Here is a 20,924-nt window from a genome sequence, read left to right on the forward strand (position 1 = left end):
ATTGACAATATCCAGTGACCACAAAAAAAAATTAGCTTAAACTGAAAAAAAAGACAAACATGATAGTCAGAACCAAGACATATGGAAAGACTTTTAATCTTCAGGCATTAACTGACCTATTAATGCCTTCTCTAGATAAAAGTCCATTCATTTAGTTATAGGTGAGAACTCAAAAGAAACAGTCAAAAAGCCTAGGAACTGTACATCTAGTTAGTATGAGAGAGATTTTTAGCATATTGAAATATCCAGAACACAGCAGGAGGACGTGAAGCAGCAAAGATCAGGCCTCAGGCCTTTTCCTTAAAATGCTCAAAAGTCAAGCAACAGGAAGAGCACAAGCTGCAGATTTGCTTCAGACCCATGTGGTAAAATTCAATATATACAACAAAACACCTCTCAGAGACAGGCTCCTGTCAGAATGCAGTCCAAGCTGGCAGCACAAATCAGCCCATAAATAAATGATAAATAAATGGCATGGCTTTACCAATCAGACACCACACTCAACGCAGCATCACCATCTGCAGGCACTGGTCAGTACAGACCCCCCCCACATCCACACCATGTGCTGTGTCTCCAAGGAATACACTGCTCCCTAAATTTCAGTCTCCACTGTAGGCATCAGAAATGCTCATTTAATCATCTCTGTTACCTAGCCACAAAGCAACACTTATATTTACTACCTGCAAAAACTCCAGAATAAATCAGAGTTAAATCAAACTACTGCTTCACAAAACATTACCCTACCAGCAGTCTTCCCACAGTGAAGAGGACAAGAAGTAACCCAAAATTTGATGGATGCATGTTCTATTTCAACCACGCTACAAGGAAGCATCTCCACAGCGATAACAGGAAAATCTCCAGGCCCCTGGGTCAAAAACTTGGCATTTCTCATGTCCTGGATGCAACACTGGCACAGGCAGAACACACATGGCAGGAAAAACCAAGAGTGGCAACAGCAGTCTAATTCAGCCAGCAGATCACAGAATAAACATCACTGACAAAAAAAATAGTCTTCCTACATAGCTAACTAGCATTTGAAAAAATACATCTTGTGATGAAATAGAACAAAACCAGCATAATCCTAGAAGTACCTAGTTTGGTTATCGCAGAAAACTATCACCAGATGGGGGCTATGTACAAATCACAAACGGGATGGGACTGCTGGGAACTGCCTTGAGCTGTTTTATTTTCCAGCATCAGTCTCATTACATGGTTATGACAATGGGAGGATGCTGTCAGCTCACATCCCAGGCAGCAGACAAAGAAACTTAATGTTACAACTTCCTTTAAAAGTTTGACCAATCACACAAAGCAAAAGCATATTGACGGTAGTTCTATCCAATCACTATAAGCACACATTCCTTTGGTTAAAACAACGCTTGAGAGCATTGTTTTAGAGCAGCCAAGCTAAGCTACTGATGCTGCTAACCAAACAAGGAAAATGTTTCAGTTTCCCCCAGCCAGATGTGCTCAGGGAAGCAGGATCAAGGAGCTGTGTTACCTTGCTTGGCGCACGTACAGCTGTGGGTGACACCGATGCCTCGGGCATGCCAGCAAGGTGAAACGTCTCTCCACGTGTGAGCCTGGAGCAGGCACAAGCCTTTCAAAGGCATCCCCCAGGTCCAGCTCTGAGTGGCTAAAACCTGTCAGGGCAACAGAGAAACTTCATTATGCAAGCTTTAAATTAGCAGCAAACTGTCTGAGGAAAATGGAGTTTCAAACTTAAAACCACAGATAGTAAAATGCTCCAAGTCTTTTAAGTTAGGCAATGAGGCTGAAATGACAGCAGCATAAATATGTGAGAATCATCACAAAAGTTATCTAATTAATCCAGCATTCCAGACCTGAATAAGCTTCAAAGCAATCAGAAATTGGTAGAAAACAACCCCTATAAGAAGAATACAGCCAATTCTCTATGCCTCTGGAGAACCTCTGTCAGGACTTACAATGCTGAAGGAAAGCTGATGTTGGTTGCCTGGGTGGATTTGACAAAACCCTTAATTCAAGCCCTGGTTACTGTAGTTGACACACCACTACAGTCTTTTAGTGCAACTAGGAACCAACACCTCTAGAAGCCAGCATAGCAGAAAAGTTCTAGCTCCCCTTTCAGCTAAATTAAGTGCATGCTTGGTTTATTAGTTGGAATTCAGGACCAAAATTCCACATCTGGTGCTGTCTGCTGATTAACATGTATTCTCTACTTTTGTACCTCTGTTCTAGAGGAAATAATCCAAGTTTCGTTCTAGGTCTCCAGCAGCCCCTCTGAGTCTCACCAAAGTGTCCTCTTCCAATCTACACTGGCTTGGCTAAGCAAGAGAAAGTGCCCAATTTCAAGTCTCTTGGCTCTGTTCAACCAGAAATCTTGACAAAACTTGCAGGTGTTGATTTTTGAGATCTTTACTCCTTTCTATGTCCTGTTTCTGGCAAATTTAAAGATTGCAGGGACAGGACAGACTGCTGAATGGCTGCTGGAGTGAGCATGGAATCTCTTGCACATGGGATCTTCACAAGATACTTTTAGATTATGTTTTTCACATGTCTAGAAACTGATAACTCTCCTCAGTATTAAAAAAAGAACACCACAAGAAGCTCTCAGTGCATATTAATTAGGTTTGCAATTGCTCTCACTTCAAGAATAAAACAGTTTTAAGCTCTTACCTAACCTCTTCTCAGCTGGTATAAAGAGAAGTATAAACTGCAGTTCTGGTAGTAAGATGAAAGCTTTCCTGGACAAACAAACATATTCAGTCCTTCATTATTACACTCAATGATAGACAGCAGCTAGCTTTTTAAATATATACTTTTTTCTCTCCAGTGTCTCTAACCTTCCTTCATAAGTCCACATGGATCAACAATTAAAACATTTCTGACAAACAACATCACTTGAAATTTATCTGGGTAATTTTGACTGGCTTTTCCTGCCTTATTTCTTTCAAATTTCCCAATATTTAGATTTCAAACATCCTCTTTTTTTATAGCAGTTTCCCAGTGGTGAAATATTTAAGATATCAGGCCTCTGCTGGCAAACCTCTGATGGGGCATCTGGATGTGACTGCTTGACTTGACAGCAGGAGAGGGCATGTGCCTCACCACCCAAGGCTACACAGGAACTCACCTAACAATTTCTTGGGAACACCCAGCTGCATAACCTTCCTTTGCCACAAAGAGATGCACAAAGAGCGTGTTCAAAGGCTGCAAAATAAGGAGTGAAAGTCTACACACCATGCAGCTCATGTTTAGTCCATCAGCCCAAGTATTAGTACACATATACATTTCCAACAAACGTGATCTGCACTCAAGGAGCAGCAAAATAGACAAAAGTTACTTCAAAGCATGTGTGGGTAAAGTTATGTGATTAAAGTGCTTTATATGATTTTGTGCTTCTGCAATATTTTTTCTTTCTACTCAGTTTTTTATTGTTTGACTGCAATATACACTGTACATTTCATATTGAACAATATTAATTCTTGACTAACTACATTCAACCACATTAAACACTCAACACATGTCTGACATTCCTTTAGGGTTAAAAAAAATCCTCAAACCAAAAGCTCACCTGCTTCTCATAATCCTAAAGTGATTTTTTTTAAAGGTAGTAAGAAACATCACATATTTTAAGATGACATTATTAGACACACATATACCAGGCAGAAACAGGGCAGACTAACAGACACCTTTATCTTGTGCACTTCCAGTAAACATGGAAAACCCCTGTCCTGGCATGGCAAGGGCTATTAAATCAGCTGCTCTCTAGCATATTAATTACAAGTGCTGGGTCAGGGAAGGTCTGCCTGTAGATAAAAATACTTTAAATGGAAAACTTGGGATCTTCTGAATAGTATAATGTTCAAAAAAAATACCATAGCTAGAGGCACCAACAAACTTCAGCAATTTAAGAGCAACAATGATTTCAACAGAAATCATGCAGTACATGGACCAGCATCAGGACAACAAGCTATTGTAACAAACATCTAAAGACATCCCTAAACATCAGGGAGTTTGGTTTTTTTAGAAGCAAAGGGAAGAAATAAAAAAATATATTACTGTTGAGGTCTGAGAGAACACCAATTAAGCCAGATGTGGACTGTAACTGTTTCTGAATAGTGCTGGTAACCAGACAATCCAGTACAGCATCTTCATTTATTCCTTTCTGCACAAGTCAACTCCCACTTCAGACCCCAAAATCATTTTTGTACTCTAGGAAAAAGACAGGTCAACTATACTTCACAGAATTCCTACATTCAGATGACCAGAGTTTTGAAAAGCACACCTGCATGGATTTAACCTACAGCTTACCAACAACACCTCATCAAGTTATACCCCAGAAAACATTCAGAGCTTCTGCCAATGCAGAAGCATAAAACACTAGATCTTCTACACCTACTTTAGCAAATAAACTCCATTCCAGGAAAATAGAATGCTCCAGGTAACTGATGAACAAAATGCCCAGAGATAACTGCAACACTGCAAACACTTTTATAGCACATGCTGCATACCTCAGAGTGCTTGGGGTTTAACATTTCCTGTATTTTCTCAACAATCCCACAATCTAGTTCCCAGCTGGACTTGGTGATGGGGGAGCATTTGAGTGCTAAACTCCTAAGGGCCTGGTTCTAGTCTGTAGATCCTACCAGAAAGTCACAAGCAGCAGTCTCCCCACCAGCACTGAACAAAGTCCACTGCAGAACTAAGGCTCCCCTTGTCAGCATGAGGGTTTGACCAGGACTCCATCACCTTCTATATCCTGAATGCCTCAAATCTACTGGAAACAGGTTGTAGACACCCACATGTATTTGCTATACCTGAGCCTTAAATGAAAACTCAACTAAAATCACACAATTTACTTACAGTGCATCTATTGTTAGGGTAGTTTTCATGCAGGAATGGTTCCCATTCAGCCTGATCAGTGATGTTCCAATTTGGATAGTCCAGAAAGGCAGCATGGGCTATAACCTCATTCTTCTCATTGCAGAGTGTCAAAGCAAGATTTGATAATTCTCTATGAAAACAATTTAATTTTGCACAAGTTGAAGAAACTCCACATAGAAAAGTGACTGACTGTGAATTCAGCCTGATGGAACAGCAAAATTAGCCATGTTCAAGAGGGTTCCCAAGATCAGGCCTCAATAAAACTTCATCATCCACATGCTAACTTGGAATTGTTGCTTCAGTTCCACATATTTGTGTTCTAACACTGTAAAATTCAGGTGGATTTTCAAATCCTCAATCATATTAGTAAATTTGAGATGCAAGACTTAAACATTCCCTTCCATTTGTATGTTTCTTCACACATCTCTTTTTTCCCCAAACAGCTATCTGGGATTTTTACTATTAAGGGGGGAAAAACCTAAGGGACTTACCAGTACCTGTCTGTCACACAGCCTGCCTGCTGATATCTTTTTTCTATCAGCATTTCTTCTGAGCTCTTACAAAAGGAAGCTAATATAGAATCAAACCTTGTCCACCATGGCAGAGACCCAGGTTTGCACAGTCATGTACGTGGACAGACATTAAGGTAGATTTTCTTACCATTTTTAGAAACGGCACAAAAAGTCATTATATCACACCATGTCAAGGCTCAGAATGTTCTCTGCCATTTTAAGCATAACTTCCCAAAAGGTGACAACCCAAAACACCATTACTTACAAGAGATAAGTGACATCCATCCTTCCAAAGACGTCTTCTGTGACAGGGCTGAAGAGGCTGATAATGGCTGGGACATCCCGTGACTCCGTCCTTCTGACAGTGACCGCTTCTGTATTTCCACTTGAGGAGGTTACTGTGGCCATCCCACCAGCTGCCCTGAGAGCCAAGGAAAACACTGCTAGCTCCAGCCATCCCACTGCCACCCCCTGCCTGACACAGTCACTTCAGGGGGGTTTCCATAACAACTCTAAATTGGGGCAGCTTCTCTGGATTTGGTGCCTGGTTCCTGCACACCTCCACACAGATTTGCACTGCCCATCCAGTGCACATTCAGTGCACACCTGAAATGCAGCAGGCAATCACTCCTAGGGTCTGGATCCCACAGAGAAAATTAATTGTTTTAATAGGCTACAGCTGCTTTCCTATTTATTCATTTGCATGCCAACCAGCTCATCACCAAGATCTTCAAACTCAAAGCCCTTCAGTGGGAGGCTCAGCTGTGGGCAGTCAGGAGGCTCAGCTGCAAACAATCAGGGACACAACCTCCCGATTAAACAGCAGCTTCAGGTGAGTTAATAGTATTTTGTCCAAAACCACTCCTCGAATTTATTTTGAGGTCAACAGCAGGGCTTAAATTTCTGAAGGACCTCAAAGTTCTGTGGCTAGTCAAAGTTCTACTGCTCTCCTATGCAGAAAAAAAAAAAAAAGTTAAGAAGTTTTTAAAAAAGTGGGTTTATTTTTGTGGTTCCTGATTGACAAAATGCGCCAGGCACAGCTGATTTGTTGATCCCTCCAGAAACTTTAGAACACACGGGGCAGTAGATCCTCCAAGCACCTGTGACCATGCCCTCGGGTCTAACACCCTTCAGCTGCGTGTCTCTGCTCAGCACTGCAGCCAGCAATCAGGCACGTGAAATAAAGCAACCAAACAATGGCCCCCCGCAATTTCTTAAATAGATGTGGAAAATATAGCAGCACCAACTAGGAAAAAAAAAAAAAAAAAAAAGCCTAAACCAACTCACCTAGATCAGCAGAGCAATCTCAGCGCTCTGCCAAACGCAACAGCCGCTTCCAACAGTGACTCCAAATGCAAAAGTGATGCTCAGTTATTAGGCACCGCAATTCCCAACTAAAACGAAAAACCAAAAGTAACGCAGATTTTCGCACCTTTTAAACACAGATAGAGTCACATACACTCCTACATCTTTCACAGACAAACAGGACATTCCAGCGCCGGTCCTGAAATTAACCTGAAGCGACACATTCCCTGCAAACACGCGTCAATTTAACAAATGAAAACTAACACGAACTTTACAGGGCCATTCACCGGCTGAGGTTTAGCGCACTAAGATGACTTCAACTGAGGAAAACCGCTTGCCACATTTTCACAGTCAATTATTTAACTTCACGCAAAAAAACCCCAAAAATACACCCACATCTCCACCTAAACGCTCCCGCAGACAGCAAAACCAGCATTTTCACAGTAAAAACGTACCCTTCCCGTAAGGAAATGCGCTGTTCCTAGAGCAGCTCCCGCACTCATCCCGCTGAGCAGGATCCCAGAGACGGCCGGCAGAAGGAGCAGAGGAGGGCGGTCCCCTCCCGAACTCAGAGCAGCTCCTTCCCACCTCCTCACACAAACACTTTTGAAACACAAATAAGATTCCACGCGGGCTTTTTTGGAGTTTGTAGCCTAAAACGCACCAAACACACACATACCTCAGGAGGGCTCTAAGGAGCTATAGAAGGCTGCGGACAGGCGGCTCTTAAGGGGCACCCCCGGTAGCATGGGGCGGGGCCAGACCGGGGCGGTACCGCGGTGTTGGGCGGGCCTGGACACCGGGGCTGGATACCGGGGGCTGGACACCCGGGCTGGACACCGGGGCTGTTCATGGACAGCCCCCGAGGCGGCCTCACGGACCCCCGGGCGCGAGCGACCCCCTCAGGCAGGCGGGCCACGCCCCCGCACGCGGACAGACCCACACCGCCGAGCCGCCAGGGGGCGCCCCGCGGAGCGCCGGGAACTCACCTGCCCTGTGCCCGGCGCGGAGCGAAGCGGCCACAGAGCGTCCCAAGGACAGGAAAGACAGGGACAGATGGAACAGACGAGCCCACGGACGAGACAGGCCAAACAGGCGGCCCTACGGACGGAACGCACAGTCCCGCCGCCGCCGCCGCTGCTGCCGCTGCTGCCGCCGCTGCCGCCGCCCGGGGACGCGTCGCCGTTACCGCGGCAACGACGCATGGGCGGTGCTGCGTGAGGTCAGGGGCGCCGGGGCGGGGCCTGCGCGCACAGCGACGGCAAGATGGCGTCCACGGCGGCTGGGAAGCAGCGCATCCCCAAAGTGGCCAAGGTGGGCGGCGGGGACCCCCTCCCCGGGACCCCTCGATCCCCCTCAATCCCCACTCGCACCGGGCCTTCGCGTTCCGGCGGGCTCCGGCCCCGTTCGCGGCGGGCACCGCGCGTAGCGAGGCGCCGGAAGAAGTTGATGGTCTCGGTGCTGCGTTGGGAAACGTGAGCCGAGCCCCGCTTGTATTTGCCTTGCAGGTGAAAAACAAAGCACCCGCCGAAGTTCAGATCACAGCGGAGCAGCTTCTGAGAGAGGCAAAGGAGAGGGAACTCGAGCTTCTCCCACCGCCTCCGCAGCAGAAGATCACAGATGTTGAAGAGCTAAATGACTATAAACTCCGGAAGAGGAAGGTACGGTAGAAAAACAAACAAACTGGTTTAATCTCGACACTCACATAAAGCACTACAGTTCCATTGTTTTTAACTTAAACAAGATGTAGTTCCTATTCCTTGTGGACTTTCCAGGTAGACACCAATTCTTTAAAACCCCTCGTTCATGCTACTCTTTAGCAGAGCCTGCAATTTACAGATGTGTTCCTCAACAAAATCTGGTAGCAAGCTACATCTCCCCCGTACCTATGTTGAGAACACTGAAAGGGTAATTACTTACACAATTAATAGTTGTTTTCTTCATTACTAGCAGTATCTGGCCAGCCACTATAAAAACATGAACAAACAAAGTAAATAACACTACAGTAATGCTGAGTTATAGATCTTATTTTGAAATAATTGCTTTGCTTGTGCAGATTCATCCACAGTTTTACTTGGCTTTTTGCTTTGAAAATGCCTAAGCAAAGGAAGCATTTTATATATGTTATAATACCCCATAAGCCATTTTTTATGTGAATGGGGTCTGCAGAAGGATTTCTGACTTATAGATGTAACTTTCTCCTCAGACTTTTGAAGATAACATCAGAAAGAACAGGACTGTTATCAGTAACTGGATAAAGTACGCACAATGGGAGGAAAGCCTGAAGGAAATCCAGAGGTAACGATGCTGCACCTGCAGGCATCTCTTACAAACCTTTTTAGACCCACACCAAAGCCTGGGAGGCACATTTTACCTGCCCTGTGCTTGTGTTTTCCAGAGCCCGTTCCATTTACGAGCGTGCCCTGGATGTGGACTACAGGAACGTCACCCTCTGGCTCAAATATGCCGAGATGGAGATGAAGAACCGCCAGGTCAACCACGCCAGGAACATCTGGGACCGGGCCATCACCACCCTGCCCAGGGTGAACCAGTTCTGGTACTGTGGCTGAGCACTGAGATCCCCTTCTAGCCCCAAAAAAACCCCTGGGGTTATGCAGATTATCCTGCTTCTCCAAGTCTTTAGGCTAGTCTGGAAAAAAATGGAGGAAGGTTGAAGCTTTTAGAAAGGTTTTGTACTTTGTAAGTGTCAAGAACCTTGGGAGAGAAGGATGTTGGTGTGCCTGGGTGCTGCCAGTCACTGCTGTGCTTACAGGCGTTTCTGGGGTGAGGGGAGCTCAGGGATGCACTCCAGAAATCCCTGAAGGGAGGTGCTCACCATGTGATTGCAGAAACTCCATCTGCTCTGCCCAGGTACAAGTACACGTACATGGAGGAGATGCTGGGGAACGTCGCTGGCTCACGCCAGGTCTTTGAACGGTGGATGGAGTGGCAGCCAGAGGAGCAAGCCTGGCATTCCTACATCAACTTTGAGCTCAGATACAAGGAGGTGGACAGAGCACGAAGCATTTATGAGAGATATATCCTTTCCAGAGCCTTGTGACTCCTGACTGGGTTAAGATCTCCATTCTTTATTTCCTTTCCAAGTATTCTGTGTCCAGCAACCTTGCTGTACTCCTTTTCCCTGTGGTGTGCTGAGAATGAGCCAGCAGGAGGTGTTAAAAGCATTTTTAGGGAAAGCCTCCAGATGCAGTGCAGTGGCTGTGGGTCCTGCCATAACAGAGTCTGTTCAACTGCACTGCTCATGCACCCAGCTTTTGTAGCCATCCTTTGTTTTGGGTTTCTCCTCAGATTTTCCCTGACCTGTCGCAGACATCTTTTATGAAAAATCCTTTCCTTAGGATTTTTCCTCCTGAGAAGCCTCAGGAACAAAATGTAAACATTGATTATTTGTTGCTGTAGAATGCAACAGGTGGATCTGTGATTGGCCCATGTTAGATGTTCCTAATTAATGGCAAATCACAGCCCAGCTGGCTCGGACAGAGAGTCCGAGACAGAACCTTTGTTATTCATTCTTTGCTATTCTATTCTTAGCTAGCCTTCTGATGAAACCTTTTCTTCTATTCTTTTAGTATAGTTTTAATGTAGTATATACCATAAAATAATAAATCAAGCCTTCTGAAACATGGAATCAGACCCTCATCTCTTCCCTCAACCTGAGACCCTTGTGAACACGGTCGCACTGACCCTTATCCCTTTTTAAGTAAGGCACAAAACCTTTTGCATGCTTATACCTATCAGTGTCTTCTTCCCAGCTTCTTCCCATGTGTGTGCCATGCTGGGAGATGTCCCTGGGAAGAGCCCAGCATGGGATGTGCCACTCAGGCAGAGAGCTGTTTCCTTAACAAGAGCTGTACTTGTCCTGGTTCACCCCGAGGTGAAGAACTGGATCAAGTACGCGCGCTTCGAGGAGAAGCACAGCTACTTTGCCCACGCCAGGAAGGTGTACGAGAGGGCAGTGGAGTTCTTTGGGGAGGAGCACATGGATGAGCACTTGTACGTGGCCTTTGCCAAGTTTGAGGAGAACCAGAAAGAGGTAAGGTCTTCATCTGAGTCGTGCCGGTGTTTCTCCTTGAGTATCAAAGGCATTTAACCTTCACTGCAATACTTGCAGTTCCCAGCAGCACCTTGTGACTGCAGTCTGAGTTAGGGGGACAGTTTTTTGCTCACCTCTAGTTGCCTTTGGTGACATCAGTAAAATGTACTCTAAGGGGGATCTGCCAAGCCCAAGAGCATTTGCTCAAACCTGTATCCTCAGACTGGAGAAGTTCTGAGAGGTTTTGGGTCTGCATGATAGAAAACTGGATTGGTCGAGATGTTTTTCACAGTCTCTAAGGTTCCCAGGCTGTTATGAAATTAAAGACGTTCTGTGAACCCCAAACCACAACCTCTTAAATTGGTTTAAATATTCTAAACCTGGAAATGAATAAGAGATGATGGGGGCTGGCATTTTCAGGTTTATTTTTTCCCCCTCAGAGTTTACTCAGCAGAGAGATCTGTGTTAGTCCTGTTCTAAAACAATTGCTTACCTTAGGATGACCCACAGTTCTATATTCTATTAAATGTTCCCAAAAGTTTGTTGAAAAACTGTCAGGGAGGACAGAAATTGCTTTGTAAATATTTTTCTAATTATATTTAATATTTTCAGTTTGAAAGAGTGAGAGTCATCTACAAGTATGCCTTGGATAGAATTCCAAAGCAGGATGCCCAGAATCTCTTCAAGAATTACACCATCTTTGAGAAGAAGTTTGGAGACAGGAGAGGAATCGAGGACATCATTGTCAGCAAGAGGAGATTCCAGTATGAGGAGGAGGTGAAGGTATGTGGGACAGGTACCCTCCAGGTTCACTGTACATCCAGCTGGTGCTTAAGGGACACAAGTATTTTGTGATATCAAGGCTGATGAGTTTCAAGTTACCCTTGAAAATCGGTCCAAAAAACACCAAGGGAATGTTCATTTTAGAGCCAGAATTCCATCCGTGGGGAAGAGAATGGTATCTGCATTCACTGCTTTTTTTGTTTCTGCTTTCTAATCTAGATTGTGCAGGTGAGGGTTTTGGATTGAACTCAAGGCTTGGTACCCTTAAGGATAATGCAGTTTAGCTTGTAGTTGCTACTTAAGTTAGGGAATATCCATTTCAGGACACCTCATCAGTGCATAAATACCTTTTTATGAGAAAACACCTGTGCCACACCTGTTAAAAACGGGAACAGACTCCTAGTACTGAAGTGATTTCAGCATTTATTATAATAAAAAGAAAGGCCTAAAGCAAGGGGGCTTGCAGGCAGAGCAGGAGCATTCCCATCGAGGATGCTGTGGCGCCGGCGCTGGGGCTGCTTCAGCAGCCATGTCCCTGAGGTTCCAGGTGGAGCAGCACTGCTTGCCTGGGTCAGATGGCCCTTTTTATCCTGTTTTTTGTCCCTGTGGATTGGTTTCTTTTTGGATCCTTCATTTGCATGAAGGTTTTAGGCACTTGATTGGCCCATTACAGTTCTGTCCAGGCTGGCTCGTTTTGCCTGGGGAGAGGTGCACTTTACTTAGGTGTAATACAGTATGTTGAGTATCATAATTCTTATAACTACCCTTTTAACCCCTTTTACAATAACCAAACTAACAGTACATGCTCAACAATTATCAACTATTTTACAAGAGTTTCTAACCTATTTTTAACACACCTGCCTGCTGTTCAGTCCACATTGCACATTTCATTACTCCTCCTCCCTTCTCACACTTTACTTGGATTGCCTTCATTGGGACAATGCTGAGGGCAAAATAAAAACAAAATTTAAAGCAAGGTCACTTATAGCCCAAAAGTATTTCATCACTCCTCATCTCTTCTCACACTTGGATTGCCTTCATTGAGACAATGCTGAGGGTATCATAAAATTTAAAGCAAAGTCACTTATAACCCAAAAGCTCCACCATCAGCATCCCCAAGACTGACAGTTTTCGTTAACATTCCAGTAATCCGTTTTAAAGGGGAAATTTAAAGGGGAATTTACTTATCTAAGCAAAGGATGAGGCTCTGTTTGTTGTAGTGACTGCAGTTTGTTTGCTGTTGCCCCTGTCCCCTGTCTCTGGAAGGCAAACCCCCACAACTACGACGCGTGGTTCGATTACCTGCGGCTGGTGGAGAGCGACACGGACGCCGAGACCGTGCGCGAGGTGTACGAGAGAGCCATTGCCAACGTGCCCCCCATCCAGGAGAAACGCCACTGGAAGAGGTACATCTACCTCTGGATTAACTATGCACTCTATGAGGAGCTGGAGGCAAAGGCAAGTAGTGACAATTTGGGGTTTCCCTTTCCTTATAGGAAATAGCTGCTGGTGTTTTAATAGGTAAATCAAGAGCTAAGTATTGTCAGTGTTACTAGTTTTGTGTAGCATGGTACAGGATTTACTGTTTAAATACAGAGGATTTTCCCTCTTCCAGTTTTCTCTCCTGCCATAAGGGAGGTGTGAGAAATAGCTACTCGCTTTTCATTGTTTAGGAAGGTTCATTAAACCTTATCAAAAATACAACAGAAGACTGAATAAAGAAGAAAGGTTACAGCGCTGGGAGCTAAAGATTTTCCCTGCCATGTGCTCACCCACACAATGGAAGTTTTTCCTTTTTAAGCCTTTAACCCCTCCCAAAGTTCTGTCCATCAACCCCTTCTTCGCTGTCCAGGGGTGGAGATCTCTTCCTCAAATCCTGATTGGAGGTCAGATGTCACCATAGTGACAAGCCAGCCCTCCCAGATGTTCCAACTCCAGTTGTCCCTTGATAACCACAGGAGGGGGTACAACATAACTATAACCTATAAACTTTTCTTAACCTATAACCTATAAACTTTTCTTAACCTATATAAATGATATTTGTCCATTAATCGTGAGAGTCAGTCATTGCATTACTCATCTATCACAGAGGGGGAAAAACAAACTTGTTTTACCCCAATTCATTCAGAAACACCCTGATAACAAAAGCAGGAGTGGGGATTTCTGGTGGCCCTGGCTGAACTGCCCATGGCAGACTGTTACCTGAACTTGTGAAATAGTTTTATAGTTAACAAAAGCTGTTTGTGAGGCAGCCACATTGTTGCTATTGTGACCTTAGAGGCTGTACAATTATTTATTGGAACATTAGAGCTGCTCTGAGTATGAAACACTGTTCAGTGTCTGTTAAAGGAAAAGACATATTTTTCCTCCCACAACTGGGACACTCCTTGTTTTATTACTAGCTTCCTAGCACTTGGTGAACCTTGTTTTGAAAAGGTGAGTCTTGTTGATTCAGAAGCTACCACCTTTGAATTGTGCAAACTAAGTAGATAAGCATTGCTGATTCTAACCAGCTTGACTGAGATACTGTTCTGCAGTTTTGCAGTCACTGCAAGATTCAAATTCAGCATGATCTCAGCATTAACAAAGTGTTTCACATGCTGCCTGTTCTTACAGGATGCAGAGAGAACCAGACAGGTGTACCAGGCATGCCTTGAGCTCCTGCCTCACAAGAAGGTATGGTTCCTCCATCAGTCTGGCTTGAGTTTTGGGGTAAAATGCCCTAGCTAAGATCCTTTAGTTCTCTTCCCCGCCTTATATTCAGGAATGTAAGCAGCTCCAAACGGCTGGATTGTGGATTCATGAAGACTTTGCTTAAAACTTCAATTATCCCTTCCAGTTTCTCAAAACATCCACCTTCCAAAATGGTTTTCCAGTGGGGCCTCCATGGTCATCACCCCTGAGGCACCTGCGTTTGACAAAACAGCTTTCAGGTCTGTCTTCCCCATTATAATCGGTCTTCAAGGCCGATTGATTGGGGCTTTGTGGGGATTTTTTTGCTTGTGAACTCTAAAATATCCCTGTGGCCAAACCTTTACAACTGCATTGACTTGGAATGTCAGAAAATCCATGTTCATGTTCTTTTTCTAGTTTGTTATTTATTGTGTCATCTGAGTGTCAGATTAATCTCTAGTTATTAAGAGCTGATTGGCTAATAATTGATTTTGCAATAGCTTATGTCTTGCCCTTTGATGATTGGTTTAAAAATTATTTTCTGTGGTTTGAAAGACATCTGTCCTGGCCATTTTTTGCTTTCACTCCAATATATTGTCCTGTCCTAGGAGTAGATAATGAACCCTAAACCTTTCAGCAGGAAAACACTGAGATCAAATGAGATTACCTCAAATGAGTTACCTGCAGTAACAGTCATGTCTTGTATAGAAAGAATGCTTATTTTTTTAAGCAACATGTACAGTATTACATACTGACTTTCCAGCCTAAATAGCACTTTGTTCTTTTTCTTCCAGTTTACATTTGCTAAAATGTGGCTGCTGTATGCACAGTTTGAAATTCGACAGAAGAACCTCCCCCTTGCCAGAAGGGCTTTGGTAAGCTTTTGTCAGAGCCATAATTGACTTCACTAATAGTAACACAGGAACGGCATTAAAAGATCTTAAATTGTCCTTTTTAAGTTGCTGATTTAATCCACTTAAAATAAAGCATCCAAGAAGTCTGCAGGGGCCAGCATTTACTGTCATGTATGATTTAAAAAGAAATGTAGCTTGTTCTGATGAATTAGCCCCGGGCAGAAACGACAAAGTGCTGCTCTGAATGCAGAGCACCCACATCAGCTCAGTGCTCTTACAAGTTCTTAGCTGCTGCTGATGGCTTGCAGTGATACTTGCTCTAACAATAGTGTTTTAAAAAGCGTTGTAGATGAATGGGAGGTTTGCCTCTAGGAAATTAGGACCTGCCAGTCCTGTGTGCCAGTCCGAGCTGCTGACAGAAGCAATCACAGGGATTTCAGGCAGGCTCAGGAGCTGCTGAGCAGGTTCACTCTGAATGTCAGCACGAGGGGACAGCAGGGTGTGATGGGGCAGCAAGAAATGGCATCTTTTGAAATGAAAAACTTCCTTTCAGTTCAGTTCAGATATTCTTAGTAAGCTCAGGGATAGCATCAGGCATTTTGAGAGAAAGCCAGTGCTGGTAGCAGTTGGGGTGGTTTGACTTTCAAGAGCAAACTGATGGAGTTTCCACCCAAACAGTGATGGAGGGACACGGAGAAGAACTGAGCACATTCTGAAATACTAGTGACATCTGCAGAGTTGGAGGCCCATAACAGTGACCAAACTGATAATCCCAAGTGATGGTTTCCTCCATTTTTCATAAATTCCAAGGTACTAAACATGTAGGAACATTGTGCAGAATTGTGGTGAGGGAATTCCTCTCAAATTACCTCACACTGGCTTGAGGGAGCAGAAACCACATTCTCTATAGAAGTGACTCCAAGGCCAAGTTCACTATAGCCTGTCTCAGGTATAGCCCATTCTTAACTCTTGTTTTAAGAGTTTCCCAGACTGGGAATCCAGAATTGCCTCTCCCAGCTTGGCTCAGGATAGACAGTTTTCTTCAGAGACTGAGGTGCATCAGAAAGAAGGTACTTTGTAAAGACATTATTCTCCACCTCTCCAGCCATTCTCTGTGCCAGGAGGAGCAGTGTGGGGCCACAGTTTGTTTGGTGTCACTTGTTTTATGAGATGCTTGGGAACTGCTTACCTGGCAGGCTGGTACAGGCTGGTACTGTGCAGAAAAACAAGTTGTAGTTCAAACACTTAAAAAATCAAGTGGGGGTTTTATTTTCCTGCAATATCACTGAGAGTTTTCTCTTTTGGTTGTTTTTTTTTTTATGCACAACAGGGGACATCCATAGGAAAATGCCCAAAAAACAAACTGTTTAAGGGCTACATTGAGCTGGAGTTACAGCTGCGTGAATTTGACCGTTGCCGAAAATTGTATGAAAAATTCCTGGAGTTTGCACCGGAAAACTGCACGTCCTGGATTAAGTTTGCTGAGCTGGAGACCATCCTTGGGGACATTGACCGTGCCAGGGCCATCTATGAGCTGGCTATTGGCCAGCCCAGGCTGGACATGCCCGAGGTGAGCAGGGGGGGACTCAGTTAAGGTATTTATTGCACAGTGTGGCTGATGAGCGTGTTGTTACCACAAACACCAGAGGTTTATGTCCAAAAAAGGAGACAGAGGAGTCCTTTTACTTCATTTGAATAAAGATGGGGCATTCCCCAGGGATTTCTCCAATTTTTGGAGGACACAGCCTCCCTTTTTATCCCAATTTCCTGGCCACATTTCTCTTCTCTCTTTCCACATTGAGAGGTTCAGGCTTCCCGATACGCCTGATCCCAAAGATTTCCCTCTAATGTATAACCCTCCCTTTTAATTTTTAATTCTTATGGAATTTAGGGGGTTTTCTTCCCCATTGTTTCTTTCATCTTTCAATGTCTAATTTCGTTTATCAGCAAACCTAAAGTTTATTTATAAAAGCAAATATCTTTTTCCATCCATCAATCAGTGGAATCCTTCCCATTGTTTCTTTCATCTCCCAATGCTAATTTTACCTACCAGCAGACCCACAGCTTGTTTGTAAAGACAAATCCCCTATTCCTCTCAATGTCAATAATCCACCAGATGAAACATGAAGTGAAAGTGAGTGGTTAAAGGGCACCAGGTTTGGTGCTGCTCAGCCCTAATCCCAGCCTGTGCTGCCAAACCATCTGATCCCTAACCTTTTCTTGTGGTATTTTCAGAGTTCCCCATCATTGGGAAGGAATGATTGAATCTGACTCCATGTTCTTAGAAGGATCATTTATTATTATATTATATTATAAAATGCTATACTAAATTATACTAAAGAATAGAGAAAGGATATTTAGAGAAGGTTAAAAGATAATAATGAATCTCGTGACTCTCTCTCCAGAGTCTGACACAGCCTGGACATCGTTGGTCATTAAGTTAAAACAATTCCCATGAAACCCATGAAATAATGACCAGTTGGTAAACAATGTCCAAACCACATTCCAAAGCAGCAAAACACAGCAGAAGCAATGAGATAATTATTGTTTTCATTTTTTTCCCTGAGGCTTCTCAGCTTCCCAGGAGAAGAAATCCTGGTGAGGGGATTTTTCAGAAAATACGATGGTGACATTTTCTCAGGGAAATTTTACCTTTATCTGTTCTTTTCCCCTGCCAGTGTGCTAAAGAATGGACATGATAAGAGGCTTCTCTGTTGCAGGTGCTTTGGAAATCCTACATTGACTTTGAGATTGAGCAAGAGGAGTATGAGAAGACCAGGAACCTTTACCGGCGGTTGCTGCAGCGCACGCAGCACGTCAAGGTATGTGTGGGCACCCAGGACAGGGAAAGCCTGAGCTGCCTGGGCTCACATCAGCCCAGATTCAGGCTCTAAAGGGGGGAGGGAAATTCCTGAATTCCATACAACAACAGGCCTATCTCAGGCGAAAGAAGCTTTTCCAAGCAGCCCTCTTCGCTGAGCAGCTTTGGTTGCTAAAACCTTACAAGGAAAACTGTGATTTTCCAGTGTTGCTTGGTGCTGTCATTGACAAAATTCACACAGATTTCTCATCTGTGAGAAACAGCCACAAGAAATCGATCCACATGTGTCACTCTTGTGCTGAGAATGACACAGGAGCAGGTGAGAGGCAGTATTGTAGAGAGAGAAAGAGAAGGCTTTATTAAAGAGAACCACATGGTTTTATAGAGTGATAAGATAGATTCAGATTGTTTGATTGGCAAACTAACAAAAACACCTTCCTCATACACCATCCTTGAGGAGAACAGAAAGACAAAGTAGGAAAACACTACCTGCAGATTGTTCATACTTAACAAGTTATCGCATCCTTACAACTCCCTAAAAGTTCTCACAAGCCCCTGTGAGAAACTCTTGCTGTTTCTCTCTCTCTGTCTCATGGCATCCACACACATGCCTTACATGGATGCTGTGTCCTGTCACAGGCATCTTTTATGAAAAATCCTGAGAAGATGAGAGGCCTCAGGAACAAAATGTAAACAATGGTTATCTGCTGCTGTGGAATGCAACATGTGGATCTTTGATTGGCCCATGTTGGTTGTTTCTAATTAATGGCCAATCACAGTCAGCTGGCTTGGACTTTCTGTCCGAGACACAAACCTTTGTTATCATTCCTTCTTTTTCTATTCTTAGCTGGCCTTCTGATGAAATCCTTTCTTCTATTCCTTTAGTATAGTTCTAATATAATATATATTATAAAGTAGTAAATCAAGCCTTCTGAAACATGGGACCAGATCCTCATCTCTTCCCTCATCCTTGGACCCCTGTGAACACCGTCACCGAGTCCTGCTGAAGCGGGGCGAATCTTGCGTGAAAAAAATTATTTTCTGGGCACCTGCTGGCATTGATCTTTGCTTTTCTTTTCAATTTTTTTATTGCTGCTTTGTTGTGTTTGGCCTGTGCCCTGCGCGTGGTGGCGCAGAGCAGAGGCTGGAGCTGTGTTTGCGTGTGCTGTGCCGCAGGTGTGGATCAGCCTGGCGCAGTTTGAGCTGTCGGCGGGGCAGGGCGAGCGGCTGCAGCGCTGCCGGCAGGTCTACGAGGAGGCCAACAAGGCCATGCGCAGCTGCGAGGAGAAGGAGGAGAGGGTCATGCTGCTCGAGTCCTGGAGGGGCTTCGAGGAGGAGTTTGGCACTGATGCCACCAGGGAGAGGATAGATAAACTGATGCCTGAGAAAATAAAGAAGAGGAGGAAGCTGCAGGCCGAAGATGGGGTAAGGAAAAATGATGGCAGTAGGGGCTGCGAGCCCTCAGTGGCTTTGTGCACTTGTGCAAACATGGGCTTTAATTTTCTGTTATTTCTCTAATATCACCCTGACTTTTTAGGATTTTCTAAGCCTTCTGATGTTTACATTGTTGTAACAAACTTTCTCACGCACTTTCTGTAAAGAACTTATTGTTTTTGTTAGGAAAATTAATCCACAAACATCAGAGGTTTATGTCCAAAAAGGAGACAGAGGAGTCCTTTCTGGCTTTATTCAAATAAAGAGAGAGGCCATGGGGCATTCCCCTGGGATCTCTCCAATTTCTGGAGGACACAGCCTCCTTTTTATCCCAATTTCCTGGCCACATTTCCCTTCTCTCTTTCCCCATTGGCTGAGGCACTTGAGAGGTACAGACTTCCTGCAATGCCTGATCCCAAAGATTTCCCTCTAATGTACAACCCTCCCTTTTAATTTTTAATTCTTACAGAATTTAGGGGTTTTTCTTCGCCATTGTTTCTTTCATCTTTCAGTGTCTTACTTCGTTTATCAGCAAACCTAAAGTTTATTTGTAAAATCAAATATCTTTTTCCATTCATCAGTCAGTGGAATCCTTCCCATTGTTTCTTTTCTCTCCCAGTGCTAGTTTTATCTACCAGCAGACCCACAGCTTGTTTGTAAAGACAAATCCCCTATTCCTCTCATTTTGCATTCTTTTATAGAAGAGGAGAAATTCGATGGACTGTTGGTTTGTCCAGTGTCATTGGAGAGGTGGCACTTTCACCCTGCAATCCACTGTCACTTTTGGAAATCTATAAATGTTGGAGTCAGAAATTAAACTTCCCTTTTGTCACCTTGAGAACAGGTTTTTTCGTGTCCTATAGTGACACTCTAATTTCTCTTTCTTGTTAGAAGCACCTCCTAATAGCCAGTGTTAACATGCAAATTAAACTCACTTTGTGGTATTTTTCTCTCTAGTCTGATGCTGGATGGGAGGAGTACTATGATTACATTTTCCCAGAAGACACTGCCAATCAGCCCAACCTCAAACTCCTGGCTATGGCAAAGCTCTGGAAGAAACAGCAGCAGGAGAGCGAAGCTGCAGCCATGGATCCTGACAAGGACATTGATGAGAGCCAGACTTAATGCCTTGCTTTTCCCCACCCCTTTCTTGGGCCATTGTACAGTATTTTCATCGGTGATAAATAAATGTATTTGGAGAGTTTTAGTATTACTGACTTGAGATGGGTTTTGTGTGGAAGACAAGCACCATCTTGAGGTGGATTCCCTTTAACAATCCTGCAGGTGCCCATCAGTTAAAGGGCTCTGCAGCTGGCACCAGTGACAGGAGAACTGGGAGAACCAGGCAGTGACTTCACTTTCAGCACAAGGACCTGTCCAAGGCTCCCACAGCCTCTCCCAGCACTGTGCCAGGGCAGCAGACCTTGAGTGAGAGAGGTCTCCAGCCATCATCCCTGATGAATTCTCCAGTAATTCCGTTAAATTCAGTCTGTGTTTGAGCACTTCCATGTGCTGGCAGACCCCAGCAGAGCTGTGTCACTGCTCTGGGCTGGGCATCACTGTCCTGTCCAGATCTGACCTGTCCAGCTGTGGCCAGAGCAGCTTTTTTCTGCCCCACC

General features: G+C 44.2%; 2 protein-coding genes across 13 annotated transcripts in view; one reads left to right on the forward strand and one right to left on the reverse strand.

Annotated features, from left to right (window-relative positions):
* Window positions 1–7,858, reverse strand: part of CFAP61 (cilia and flagella associated protein 61) — a 104,155-nt gene extending 96,297 nt beyond the window's left edge. For 7 of the 12 annotated variants that reach the window (XR_011676841.1, XR_011676830.1, XR_011684407.1 and 4 more), the window contains exons 1-8: window positions 7,676–7,858; window positions 7,142–7,289; window positions 6,669–6,775; window positions 5,647–5,802; window positions 4,849–4,999; window positions 3,116–3,192; window positions 2,659–2,726; window positions 1,502–1,643 (exon numbers count right to left, since the gene is read on the reverse strand). Coding sequence is in view for 7 of the 12 variants with exons in the window: in XM_071417136.1 (XP_071273237.1) it covers window positions 1,502–1,643; window positions 2,659–2,726; window positions 3,116–3,192; window positions 4,849–4,999; window positions 5,647–5,789 (581 nt within the window). In the remaining 5 variants the exon portion in view is untranslated. Of the gene's footprint in view, window positions 1–1,501; window positions 1,644–2,658; window positions 2,727–3,115; window positions 3,193–4,044; window positions 4,187–4,848; window positions 5,000–5,646; window positions 5,803–6,668; window positions 6,776–7,141; window positions 7,290–7,365; window positions 7,599–7,675 lie in introns of those variants that run through there. The other 5 variants (XM_071456807.1, XM_071456877.1, XM_071417326.1 and 2 more) reach the window with 5 other exon arrangements.
* Window positions 7,849–20,515, forward strand: CRNKL1 (crooked neck pre-mRNA splicing factor 1). Its single transcript, XM_071417586.1, has 14 exons — window positions 7,849–8,000; window positions 8,195–8,347; window positions 8,893–8,984; window positions 9,085–9,243; window positions 9,558–9,724; window positions 10,562–10,740; window positions 11,353–11,523; window positions 12,790–12,981; window positions 14,140–14,199; window positions 14,991–15,071; window positions 16,381–16,620; window positions 17,771–17,872; window positions 19,048–19,296; window positions 20,263–20,515. The coding sequence occupies exons 1-14, from the start codon at window positions 7,953–7,955 to the stop codon at window positions 20,428–20,430; spliced, it is 2,061 nt and encodes a 686-aa protein (XP_071273687.1). The 5' UTR covers window positions 7,849–7,952; the 3' UTR covers window positions 20,431–20,515.
* Window positions 20,516–20,924: the final 409 nt, after the last annotated feature.

The sequence above is a fragment of the Agelaius tricolor genome, unplaced genomic scaffold (genome assembly GCF_023055355.1).
Source record: "Agelaius tricolor isolate 1412-34295 unplaced genomic scaffold, bAgeTri1.0.p SCAF_1, whole genome shotgun sequence".
In the NCBI taxonomy this organism is placed as follows: Eukaryota; Metazoa; Chordata; class Aves; order Passeriformes; family Icteridae; genus Agelaius; species Agelaius tricolor.

Coding starts and splice junctions, on each gene's coding strand:
- CRNKL1 (XM_071417586.1), top strand. CDS start 7,953: ATGGCGTCCACGGCGGCTGGGAAGCAGCGCATCCCCAAAGTGGCCAAG. Junction 9,244..9,557: donor CCCAGGGTGAACCAGTTCTG/GTACTGTGGCTG, acceptor TGCTCTGCCCAG/GTACAAGTACACGTACATGG. Junction 19,297..20,262: donor AGCTGCAGGCCGAAGATGGG/GTAAGGAAAAAT, acceptor TTTTCTCTCTAG/TCTGATGCTGGATGGGAGGA.